Source organism: Halichoeres trimaculatus, unplaced genomic scaffold, assembly GCF_033239565.1.
Source record: "Halichoeres trimaculatus isolate MK-OKI-2021-1 unplaced genomic scaffold, fHalTri1.1 fHalTri1_scaffold_1, whole genome shotgun sequence".
NCBI lineage: Eukaryota > Metazoa > Chordata > Actinopteri > Labriformes > Labridae > Halichoeres > Halichoeres trimaculatus.
In genome coordinates, this window is record NW_027437179.1 from 18,613,300 (window position 1) to 18,626,377 (window position 13,078).

The 13,078-nt window shown below is 38.1% G+C and overlaps 1 protein-coding gene across 1 annotated transcript in view; it reads right to left on the reverse strand.

Annotated features, from left to right (window-relative positions):
- The window catches only part of synpra (synaptoporin a), a 26,501-nt gene extending 14,093 nt beyond the window's left edge, over positions 1 to 12,408 (reverse strand). The window contains exons 1-2 of the mRNA XM_074670537.1: positions 12,215 to 12,408; positions 12,018 to 12,083 (exon numbers count right to left, since the gene is read on the reverse strand). Coding sequence (XP_074526638.1) covers positions 12,018 to 12,083; positions 12,215 to 12,232 — 84 coding nt within the window. The 5' untranslated portion in view covers positions 12,233 to 12,408. The remainder of the gene's footprint in view (positions 1 to 12,017; positions 12,084 to 12,214) is intronic.
- Positions 12,409 to 13,078: the final 670 nt, after the last annotated feature.

A 13,078-nucleotide genomic window follows, 5' to 3' on the forward strand; every position in this document is an offset into this window, starting at 1 on the left:
CTTGCCATGGTGGAAAAAATCAGAATCTGCTGTAAATTCTAGCAACCACTGATGAGAAAACTTTATGAAATGCAGAGTATAAAGCAGTACAAAGCAGGTGCAGGAAGAAAAAAAAAGGACTTTAGCTTAAAGACACTTTGAAAACTGTCTGATTGGTGTTGATAGCAGTGTCACCTTCAGGAATTTGTGTTTTTGCAAGACTTGGTTTCCAATGCACACTTGCACCCACTGTTGTAAGAATGGAGAACAAATCCTATTTTTCACACTACTTTTCTTTGTTCAACAACTTAATGTAGCACAACAAGATAATGTATTTAGTAACAGGTATGTATTGATTGAAACGTGACAACAAGCAAACTTTGTAAACTCAGTTTCTACTATAATTTAGTAACTGACTATATTTAGCGCTACTCACAGTCCAGTGCTATAATCTGTAATATTAGTGAATGCTGGTTATGTCCTGCCAGTCATCTACCAAACAGAGCTAACGTAACCTCACTCTTCAATTTAATGATAGATTCAAGTTTGAACAGACCACTGCATGTGGGTTAAAATGAACATCACCACAAACAGTTTAACCCCTGTTTTAGCCTTTAGTATATGCTATATCTGTCTGTTTGGCTTTCTTCTGCTCTTCTGCCCTTTGTCTTTTTGACAGTTAAGCCCCAGTGCCCACCATTAATACAAAATAGATCCAAGAAATTATTATCAGTAGAGAAAAATATTGATCTATCTTCCCTCTGCTAAACTAGAAATAGTCTATCAAACTATCTAAAGATCACTCATTCAGTCCTCACAGGGTGTTGAAATGCAACTAGTAAAAGCTGTGGTGCATTCAGGCAGTCAGAGTGGCAGGGGCAAAAATACACACTTAAGATGTGATTGGTGAATATCTGCTTGGAGGAGCATTTTGAGGACCTCTTCATGAAGCACAGGCCTGGTTTTAGCCTGGGACATGTAAGTATGGGCTGACAAGAATACAGGTGGGCAAGCAGGGCAGAGGGTAGCCTGGAGGAAGCCAGACTGAAATATTCCCTTAAGCACCTGACCACCACAGCAAAGGGTTTATTTAACAGTACATCCATCATTCTTCATCTAAATAAGCATAATGCAACACATGCACATCATCAAAGTTCAGAAACCTGTCGACTGAACTAACATTTTTAAAACAATACAAAAAAATGGGGACAGTTTAATTACATAACAAAAATTGCACAACACCAAAACAGTAATCAGGTTGACTGAACGGTCATGTACCAAACCTCTTTTTATCCACTGAAAGAGCTTCAACAGAGAAATGTTTAACTGTTTGTCCACTAAAAGACACCAGAAAGAGCTTTCTACTATGTTAACTCCACTACTAGCACATGAGGGAACCATGGAGGATGACTGCTCCCACTGTATGAGTTAAAGCATCCTTGTCCTTAAACTACCCTTAGGATGAGTTGACAGTGATCATAGTTACTCTATGAAGTTTTTTCCTTATCCAAACCATCGACTGTATATAGAGTGGACAGCACGGCTCCGCCATTTATGTTTGTACAGTTTTAAAGCCAAAATTCCCCCGTCACAGGCGCCACTATTGTAGCAGTTTGCAGCCGGAGTCTGCGCAGTAGAGACGATGAGGGATTCTAGGGGAAATCTGAGTGGTGCTGGGTGACAAAAATAATAATATGTCTTTTTCTTTCGAGAGTCTTATCACTTCTTGACTCTACCTCCCGACATATTTCACAATCCCCGAAAAAAAATACATGAGAACGGCAGCTGTCAATCATTGTTAAACGTTTTGGAAAAAACCTCGTTTTTAACCTTGAATATAACTAATGAAAATGAAACTTTTCAGAAAAAAGAGGACTTGGATACAAGACAGCCAAATTATATCTTCAAATCACCACAACAATCAGAAGTGAGAAACATTTCTAAGAGGTGTAGTATTTTTTTAGTTTGACCACAGCCCATCTGGAACAGCTGGAAAGCTGGATTTTAAAACCTATAATGCAGCCAGCGACCAGGGAGAGCAGTTTGTGTGGAGACCTCACTTCAAGCCGAGCAAGCGGAAGTCCATTTTTTTTACAGTCTGTGATCCAAACCTGCTTTTAGGTGGATAGAAATATTTTCTAATTATTTTAACTTTGGTTTAATCTCAGTTCTTTCAAATAAACCTGGTGCACAGGCAAATAAATAGCCCCTGGGTGTGTTTTCACTGCATTCCTTTTTCTTTCTGCTCTTGTCTTTTCTAATACTGTCTCCACCCCTGTGCTCTTTAGTGTACTACATGTACTTCCTGTTCAAACAGACATGTCCACCTACAGGAGACGACAGGATAACCTTTCCCTGCCTGAGTCACAGATGGTGGACCGTCGTCTCAGGACTGAGAGGGAGACAGAGGCCCTGCTCTGACCTGATGGGTCAGCTGCCAGCTCACCTTAAAATCACATTATTGCCTCACTGTTACTCAGACCTGGCTTAGTTATGGAGCGTGGACTGTTTGTTGGTCACTGGGGTCCTGCACAGAATATCATCACACTTTATGATTGGTTAAAAGTAAGATAGAGAGTTTAAAGAAAAATTTGATGACAAACAGGTGATACATCTCACATACAATCTGGAAACATCTGCACATCACAGGAAGCTTTACAACCAAAAGGATGAGATGAAAAAAGTGAAACTACTTAGGCAAAATTGCTGAAATTTCAGCAGTGTTTTGTTTTCTTTTTTGGTGATACAATTACACAGAAAAGTGTTGATAAATGTGTTCATTCAACTATGAATTTTTTGTTTAAATATCTAGATGTAGGAAAGAGTCTTCACTTTAAAACATCACTTCTGTTCTTTGAGCCTTGATTGGTCAAAAGATTTTTGAGACCATAAAGGAAATAAAGGTTTCTCTGTCATAAATTTGGGTTAAGTTGAGCACAACTCTTTGACTTTTTTTTCCAGTTTTTAAAACAGACATTAACTCAACAGCAGCCATGTCTGTGACTGACATGAAGTTATTAAGTGAGGACTTTAAATGGGAGTGAAACAAATTACAGGAGGTTTTCTTCCAGTTTTCAGGTACTTTTTGTTCATTTACAGACACAAATAAAAACTTTCTATATTGTTATATCTTAATTAAAAATCACCATTAGTTTTATGATAGTTATAGATGTAAGTAAAATCAAACAGATTGTATGACTTAAATGATGTGTGACACTTGAGAAAAACAGAGGTTTGTAGAAACAATGACAGATATTTCCAGCTGCAGGGTATTGCTTGAAAAACCAAAAACTGCTTCATCTGAACAAAGTGTCATTAGTTCTTAAAGTCACCTGCTTCTCCTCAAGTCAGCATTGCAGTGCTGAGTTGTTTGTTCAAGTGGTTACTTCATGTTAAGTGTCACCTCTCAAGGCTTTTTTAAAGAGGTGTAATTTTTCCCCAAGCCTTGTGTCGCCTTGTCAACAAAAACTTTAAGCGCTGAAAACCCCTCTGACTGGGCAAGTCTACTGCAATATCTGTCAGCAGCTGTCCCCAATTTCTGTGCATCTCTTTCCTGTCACTTGTTTTGCTTGTGTATGTGAGTGTGTGTGAACATGTATGTGTATTGTGCACTTTTGCCCCTGCGCTGATGTGTATCTTGAACACAGTATGATAACATGTAGATAAGGTGACAGGCCTGTGAAGATGTGACACAAATATGAAGGAATAAAAGACACAGATATGAATGTAGAAAAAAAGAGAATGTGAGGCAAAAACCAAGACAAGTCTGTAACATCAATAAGATTAAATTTGCTTAGAAAAATCAGTCTTATTTCTCAGAACCTGCGTGTTGAATTTTATTTATTTGAGGCTCTGCTCTATTTTTTGAAAGTACAGTTCCACCAGTTATATTTATTAATATTAGGGATGGGTACCTTTCACATTTGAAACGATACGGTACTGATGCTTGGTACCTGGCAATCGGTACTGGTACTCAACGGTGCCACTTTTCGGTACTTTTTTGAGTTTATGTGGTAAAAAATATCAATTTGTTTATTAATAAAATATATACATATATTTTTTCAATTTAACATGCTAATTCTTCTATATATAACTTTGCAATGCTGTGTTGATGTCCAGTATGGAAAATCGTCTACTCTTCCACTCCCTTACAGTCACAAAAATGCATTCAGGTACCTAAACATGGTACCTTTTGATTTTACATGAATCGGTACTCGGTACTTTTGACAGAATTCAGTCGGTACCTATAAAAGTACCTAATTCGATACCCATCTCTAATTGATATATCTTAATTTATCAAAGCAAGCATTTGATTTTAATGTTTTATAGTGGTGAACTTCATAAAGCACATTTCTTTAATTGTTTAAGTGAATCTACTATTGTGGAAATGCTGAACTTATCCTGACTTCTGTCGATCTACTGTGAGGTTAAGTGGTGCAGCTGAGGGAGCTTTGAGCCTCTTAGATAATGGCTACAGCGTGCCGCCTCTCAGGCATGCAAAACTCGTAACATTATATTTTGAACTAATGTGTTATAAAAACATCCACCCTGTGTAGTGTTTGACTGTACACATGTTCAGTTCTACAGCAAAGATAAGCTTTGTTGATTTGTTGTGTACATGGTTTCTCATACTTCTGAAGCCAGCATATAGTCGAAACTTGAGGAACTGCTGGTTTTAGCACTTGTTAAATTGTTTGGCTATTGTAGAGTCAGGAATTTAACAAGACTTGAATGGGCACTTGAAAAACCACAAGCACAAGATCAACTTATTAAGTAATTGTCTTGGCCCTATCACTTTTAACTGAAGTGACTAAAAAATTCTCTCAACTTTATCATGAGACAAATTTTGTTGTTACTGAAACTGAAATAAGACCTGTGATTGGCTGGCGACCAGTCCAGGGTGTACCCTGCCTCTCGCCCAATGACAGCTGGGATAGGCTCCATCCACCCGCAACCCTGAGCAGGATAAGCGGTTCAGAAAATGAAAGAATGAATGAAACTGAAATACAATTAGATTTAGAAAATCAGCTGTTTTAAGTCTTTTTTGTAGCCTGAGACATCTTGCTGCCAGAAACGGCTGTGGTCCCATCTGACTGCCGTCAAACTTCACTCCACTGTTAAGTATCTGATGACTAAAAATGCACCAAACAGACCTTGCATATGCTTGTAACACTGTAAAATTAAGTTTTGGACACTCGATTTTAAAATAAAGCAGTCATGAACATAATTATTTTTCACCAGAGTTTTTTTGATTAATTACTTGTAATAGCTTTGGTAGTGCATTATGCTAGCTAGCTACAGAGAGGACTTAAACAACTGGCAGCAGTCATGTTTTTAACTGACAAACTCATTAATACATGGCTTTAGATAACTACAGTCTTTGGCAATTTCTTAAAATGTGCAGATATTTTCTTTTTAGGCATTGTTGTAATGTGAGGTGCAGGCAGTGTGAATGGGACAAAAAAAATGTCCAAACCATAATTTAAATTTTGCAGTTAATTCTTTGTTTTTCTTTATTTAGCCAGCCACATAGAAAAGGAGACACAAAACAGTCTGCTTCTGTGTAAAAAAAACTGGACAAAGAAACAGCACACACGAGCAGGAGTCAAGGCTCTCCTCCAAGGGATGGGTATCTTTTACATTTGAAATGATACGATACCAATGCCCAGTACCTGGCAATGGGTATCAGTACTCAGCTGTACAAATTTTCAGTACTTTTATGTGTTTAAATATACATTAATAAAAATAAATATCAATTTGTCTAATAATAAAATCTCATATTTTTTCAATTTGACATATTTAGCCTTCAATATATAACCTTACAATGCTGTGCTCATGTCCAGTATGGAAAATCTCCGACTCTTACACTCCCACACACTTATAAGGATGTGTTTAGGTACCTAAACATGGTACCTTTTGATTTTAAGTGAATCGGTACTCGGTACTATAGACGGAATTTGGTCGGTACCCGTAAAAGTATCTACTTCAGCACCCATCCCTAGCTCCTTCTAGCCTACAATAAGAAAACAGCTAACCAGAAACCCTCTGGCTTAAAGCTTATGTATCAGGCTACCTGATAACTGGCTGAAGCTCTGATGATTACTGACTCCTGTACACAGGTGGGCTTAATCAGCTCACCTGAAAGAAACACATGGTTAATAAAGTTTTTTCCTTTTTCTCTTTAACAGAGTCAACCCTCAGCACAGTAAACACAATACATGCATCGACTACTGCAACTCCCTCCTATCAGGCCTCCTTGCATGTACATTTTAAACCTCTGCAGATGATCCAGAATGCAGCAGAACGTTTGGTCTTTAACCAGACAAAAACACCACATGTCCACCCTCTATTAATCTCTCGTCACTGGCTTCCAGTAGCAGCTTGAATCAAATTCAAATCTCTTCTCCTGGCTTAAAAACATTGACAAGAATGGCTCCTGCCTACCTGGGGTCCCTCTTCCAGTTCTACTCTCCTTCTCGCCCACTACGCTCTGCCTATGAAAGACGCCTTGTGCTCCCAGTCCAGGGCGGCTCCAAATCTCTAGCCATACTCTTCTCCTTTGTTTTTCTCAAAAGGTGGAATGAATGACCCAACTCTATATGATCCACAGTGTCCCTTTCAACTTTGAAGAGATATCTGAAAACTCATCTGTTCAGGGAACACTTAAACACTTAATCTGACCCTTCTTCTCTTTGTCCTCAGGAGTAGAATAAAGTCAGAAGGTCTAAGACCCAGCTCTTAGTTAATTTTCAGCACTGATTACTGAAGGTTATTGAAGGTTGTTGAAGGTTGAACTATATTGTTGCAGCAATTAATTGTGGTTAGATTATCCAATATTATTGCCAACAACAAAAAGAAAAAATCTTGCACTTAACGGCAGCACCTGCAGCCAAATAACTTGTAGCACTTTTGCCGCACTAACTAGGTTTCCTTCTGTCTAAATTCTTGCTTGCGTTGTACGTCACTTTGGGCAAATGGGGCTGCTAAATGAAACTGTAGAAATGTAGAACACAACTAGAGGGCAAAACACATAAGCAAGAAAACAACACAGTATTTGTGGAAAGTGAGGGATGCACACCTTCATCTCCATCCAAACATAAACCTCAACAGACCAACACCAGGAGAGCCAACCAGACTGACATACAGCACATCACTTAGGATAACATCAGATGACAGAGGCTCAGTCCAAGCTTTGGACATGAGGAGCTCCACTACTTGTGAGTTAAACTTCTGATAGACTCATCCTTGTGGCTCATCGGCCTGAGTTTGGCTCGGGTACACGAAGCTGTGGAGTTGATACGATACTAGTAAAACTGCTCTGTGTGAGGAGAAACCACAGCAGTGACGATGCACCAGCGCATAAAAAAATGCATCATGTATATCATTTGCATCATGTGCTCAATCAACTGAACAATTTTGCATCTCTTTCTGCTTCCATGTCTCTCTTTCTTTCTCTCTCTCTCACACACTCACACACACACACACATAACCATATAAAACACACACACACACACATACCACACACATGCAGTGAAGACTTTGGGCACATCTCAAAGGACAGCTTCTGCATGAGTTGTTCCATGGTGGAGATGAGGGGACCTTACAGCTGTTTGGAGCGGAATATGCCAGGCACTGACAGTGTGCCAAACAGACCATGAGCGCACACACACACACACACACACACACACACACACACACACACACACACACACACACACACACACACACACACACACACACACACACACACACACACACACACACACACACACACACACAGCCCTCTCTCTAACCATCCTCCTGATTCTTCTGCAGACATTGCTGATTATGAAATTGTCTTGCAAGCAGGAAACCAACCAGTCTGCTGCAGCCATCTTGACCAAAGTGAATACAACCTTTAAACAAGCTTCTGTTTGTCCACATGACCAGTCAGCCATACAGACAAGGGTTCATTATGATTAGCTTTGTAAATGCCAATAATTGCCTGGTCTTCAGCCTCACATGCCCCTAAGTGGGTATTCAAACCAAAGTTACAAATTTGAGTGTCTTTTGTCTTACAAGATGGGTAATACTTCCCTGAAGGTCTTGAATATACACTGTTACACAGAGAACAAGACATAGGTCTTTCTCCATCCTCTAGTTGTTGGGCAGATTTTGAGAAGAGCTTCATTTTAAAATCCTGTGCACTGGGTGTGAATGAATAAGAAGTTTAAGTGCAACGGCCTGTTTGTATAGTTGCAAAAGGTTGGTTTACGGCCACTGCTCATCTGAAATGGTTACATAAAGCTTGGTGTGTCTTCTGAGTGTGGTGCATAAGGGTCAGTCCAGAGTAAGAGGACATCTTAGCTTCAACATTTTTGAAAAACAAACCTTCTTGTTTACGGTTTTATGTTACATAGTCATCAATGTCCACATCAATAGTACAATTCTCATTACATATTTTATTTTTTGCTATACTTGGTGCAACACTGCAAACTGTAAAAGTGCAATGATTTATTTCTTAGATATCATTCTTTGGTCATTAGAAAAAGAAATTAATACTCTCTCTGAATAAAAATTTGGTTTCACATTTGACTTGAACACTTCAAGTTTCTTGCCCAACTTTTCAAGAGTGGCATGTTTTACTTTACTAATTTTAGTATCAATTTTACAATACTTAACAAATTACACATGAAATTTCTAAAACTCTTTATAGAACAATGGACAAAACCATTTTGAGTCGAGTAAGAAATTTCGGATTATTTTCAATTGAAACAATGTGGTAAATGGGGTTAAAATTAGAGAAACAGGGTTGCATATGCATAATACTCTCATATGGATAATTATATAAAGCGAAAAAATGCACCAAAGTATTTCTGAATGATACAATAAATTTTGTCAGCATTACTTCTCAAATAATAAATAAATAGATAAAAATAATCAAATTTCACCATCCGGTTCAATAAATTTCTATCTATCTATCTATCTATCTATCTATCTATCTATCTATCTATCTATCTATCTATCTATCTATCTTGCTGTTGTCTCCTTTGTACATCAGCATCAAACTTGGCACAGTAGCATCTGCTTTTCAGCAGCACTCAGTGGTTGGCAACACTTTAAGACCATTTTCTAACTAAATTATTTAAACAATTTGTAACTCATCTTTTTAAAAAACAGTTTTATTTATGTCAGGTCAATTATCCTATCCAGGTAGTTTCTGTAATCAAAATTGATCTTGGCTGCATGTTGGACATAAACAGAGACAATATAGTCTAGAAAATTCAAGAGTGGGTTTAAAGTGTGTAGATTAACAAAATCTTAGAGCACAGAGGTTATTGAATTGAACCGTTAGTGATGATTTGCAAACTGAGTAAAGTGAAGGAGCTGTAAACCTGTTCTCACAGTAACAGGGTTGCAAATCCATGCTAAAGTTAGGCTTTTCTCAGGAATGGGGGATAGCTCTTTATCCAGCTGTTACTGCTGGCAGAGAGAACAAACTTACTTGTGTAAATAAGTAAAGAAAATTTTAGAAAGCATTTGTCTTTTTAACATGCATCAGAGGGGTGTGAAGCATTCAGTTACTGTTGACAATATGAATATGACAAAATATGATAAACAGAAGAAAGGTCTGACCCATCCTCTACCCGTTATTTTGGAAAACTGTTTGATGATGTTATTTCCATCATGTCATGTGACTTACTGTTCTTTCTTTCTTCTACTATGGTTGGCGTAAACTTTAGTATTATTATCACTGAGGGGCAATTTGTTCTGCAGCTAGTAGTATCAAACAGACAACAAGCCAAAAAAAATACAATAAATAATCCATTAAAGACAGTAAATAAAGCACCAATTACAGAGACTTATTCGGCAGAACAATGGCTGCCAGAACCAAAAATTATTGTTTTTCTTGTTGATGAAAAACTTACCCACGATTAAAAGAGACATCAATGACCAAAAAATTATATCAAAACTGGGAGATTTAAATTTCATTATAATTTATTTATTTATCATTTGTCGTTGTATTTGGCCATAAAGGAGGTGGGACATGAGACGGTTTTTAGGAGTTACTCAAGACTTAGTTGGTATTGTTTTGAAAACATTTTTAAAAACACTTTTGGACTAGTATTTTTAAATTTGGTCTCAGAACAACAGAAAAAATCAAACAACAGCTGCATGTTTAAGTACTTTCTTTGTGGATTATTTTGAATTTGATGGATGGGACCTAAAATGTCTTCTTTTTCCAGAAGGATCCAGACCCCATTGATCCATTCAATGGGATCATTTGAGTCATTGTAATTAACTGTTGTGGTGATTGGTGATTAGTCTATGTCTATCTACACAAGGACTCTTGTCAATGTCTTGTCAAGACTCTTTACTGAGAACTTTCAACAAGACTTCATAAAATGTAAGAAAATACCTGAAATTTGACACCTGATTAGTTTTAGAAACACCCCTTACGTTTGTCATGACTGAAGCAGATCCCACATGACAAATTGTCAACAGCTGAGAACAGCTGATATTATTACAACTGTGAGGTTGGGTGAGGTGAATCTGAGTTTGTGTGCATCTAAACTGAGAGGTCACAGTTTTAGAGTGGATTAGTCTTACCACAGCTACATCAGAATAATTCAACAAATCAAGGTCATTATTTGAATGTTTTGCACTTTAAGGGCCCATTGGGGATAAAGAAGAAGTTGGACAATGTTCTGTTTTTCCTCAGCTGCAGGCAAAGGAAAGGTCACTGTTAAAACGGTGCCATGTTGTTGTGGTAGTGTGTTCTTCAGGGCTGTGTAGATATAAAGTTAACTTCAGCTTGTGTATGATTTCATGTGAGTTAACACAACGAGGTGTTTCTTGGACCAACATGTAGCTGGATGTTAGAGGATGGTGTGCAGCCATGCACACACAGTAGCACATGCTGCCCTCCACGCTGCACAGGCACACACAGACCAACGATAAGACACATGAAAGGAGCTTTTGTGGTGAGTTATCTTAATCATACAGATGGTGCTTTGGATCATCTGCTTGTTCTGGTCGTGGACAAACAGCCGAGAGGGACCCTCACTGGGACTCACCTCAGTGATAGACATCTGCTTATCTCAGCTTTAATGTCATGTTTCTGAGCAAAGAGAATGAATGTACTGAGCTAACTTTGTGTCACATTGAAATATGGTTTAAAATAGATATAGAACATGCTTTATTTGTTTTATTTTTAATGGCACAGAAAATGCTCTACTGCTGGAGGATTCTCTGCACATTTGATGGCATTTACAAAAAGTGGGTGAGACAGGCACACAAACACACACACACACACACACACACACACACACACACACACACACACACACACACGCACACACACACACATCCTATCTGTGCAAGCTGAATACCCTTATGGCTACAGTAATTTCTCTAAACTCACATCAAAGAAAATCACTTATCTCCCTCTGCCTTCGGGCGTCTCTGCACTGTACAATAAACAGCAGAATCCAAGCGGCACCCAGACACAGAGAGAAGTGGCACAGCTTTGATTCAGAGCTAGGACACCCCGTTCTCATTGTTAGTCCATGTTATAGAATTTCTCAAGGGTAGAAAATGGGCCATAATTTTAAGCACATGATTGATATATATATATATATATATATATATATATATATATATATATATATATATATATATATATATATATATATATATATATATATATAAAACTATTTAGAAATTCCCCCTGGCTTAAGTTCTCACAGAGCAACAAATCCTGATTTGAACTTGAACCAGTGAGTGATGGTGAAAAGGATCAAAGCCTCAGTGATTGCCGTCAATGTTCCTTGCCATGTGGGACACACACACACACACACACACACACACACACACACACACGCCAAGAGCCTACAGATGTAATTAAGTTTTTCTTCCAGATATGCATAAATTTAACTTGTCAGGATGTTTACTCGCTGCACAGACACTTATCACAACCTATATATTACATAATTCACCGATAAAAGCATTGCACAATGAAGTTATGGCATGCAAAGAACACAAAAGTTTAAACTCACCCATTCCAAAACACGGATAAATCCCAGAGGTAATTTAAGCACTCGAAATGTCCCCGCAGATGCCAGCTGCACAATGACAAAGAAGATTCATAAACGTGTTTTGGTGCCTGCAACCAATTAACGACACGTTGGCCAATTTAGCAGGTGATCCTCACATCTCAAGTCAAAATGATCTCTACACTCACTGCTCCACTCACCTGGTCAGCGGTGTCCATTTCTGCTGCACGGCAGGTTACTTTCTCTCTCAGTTGTGTGACTGGATGTAAACAATCTCACACCGCCAGCCAGGACCCGAGTGATGTGTCCGTGGCGCCGAGCAGTCAGGGGCTCTCGGCTCGATTCCCGACTCCACTCGGAAACAGCCGAACCCGGTGAGCCCTCCACCCTCCTTTTTTACGCACTGTTGAGGAATGGTCTGTGATTTGCTATAGAAACAGACGAGGATTGGTGCATTCATTTTGTCAGTGAGAGAGCGTTTCTGACATCTACTTGTGTTACGTAGCCTTGTTTTGCCTCTTGATTCTTAGAAAGTTTTATTTTATTATTATCATTATTATTATTATTATTTATTTATTTTATTTTATTTTTTATTTTATTTTATTTTATTTTATTTATTTATTTATTTTTTTTTTTTTTTGGGGGGGGGGGGGGGGGGGGGGGGGGGCAACTCTTTGCACTGTTTTTCTCCTTGTCAAGCACTTCAAAGAACATTTTGTTTATGAAAGTGTCTGGACGCGCCCCATCCTACCTGATGGAGGCTCAGAGGTGCTGCAAAGAGGAATGGGCCTAACTGCCCAAAGATAGGTGTGCCTTGTACATTCAAAAAGCTTGAAGCTGTAAAAGCTGCAAAAAGCGCATCAACAAATTATTGAGCTGAAAATTCTGATGTACCTGTGATGTCAATTTAAAAAAAATAAAAAAATTTAATTGAATTTGCAACAATTAAGAAAAGCATTACTCATACTATTATTATGGGGTGTGTTGAATTTTGAAGAAAAAAAAAGAATTAATTCCATTTTGGTATCGTAACAAAATATAAAAAGTGAAGCACTGTGATTAAT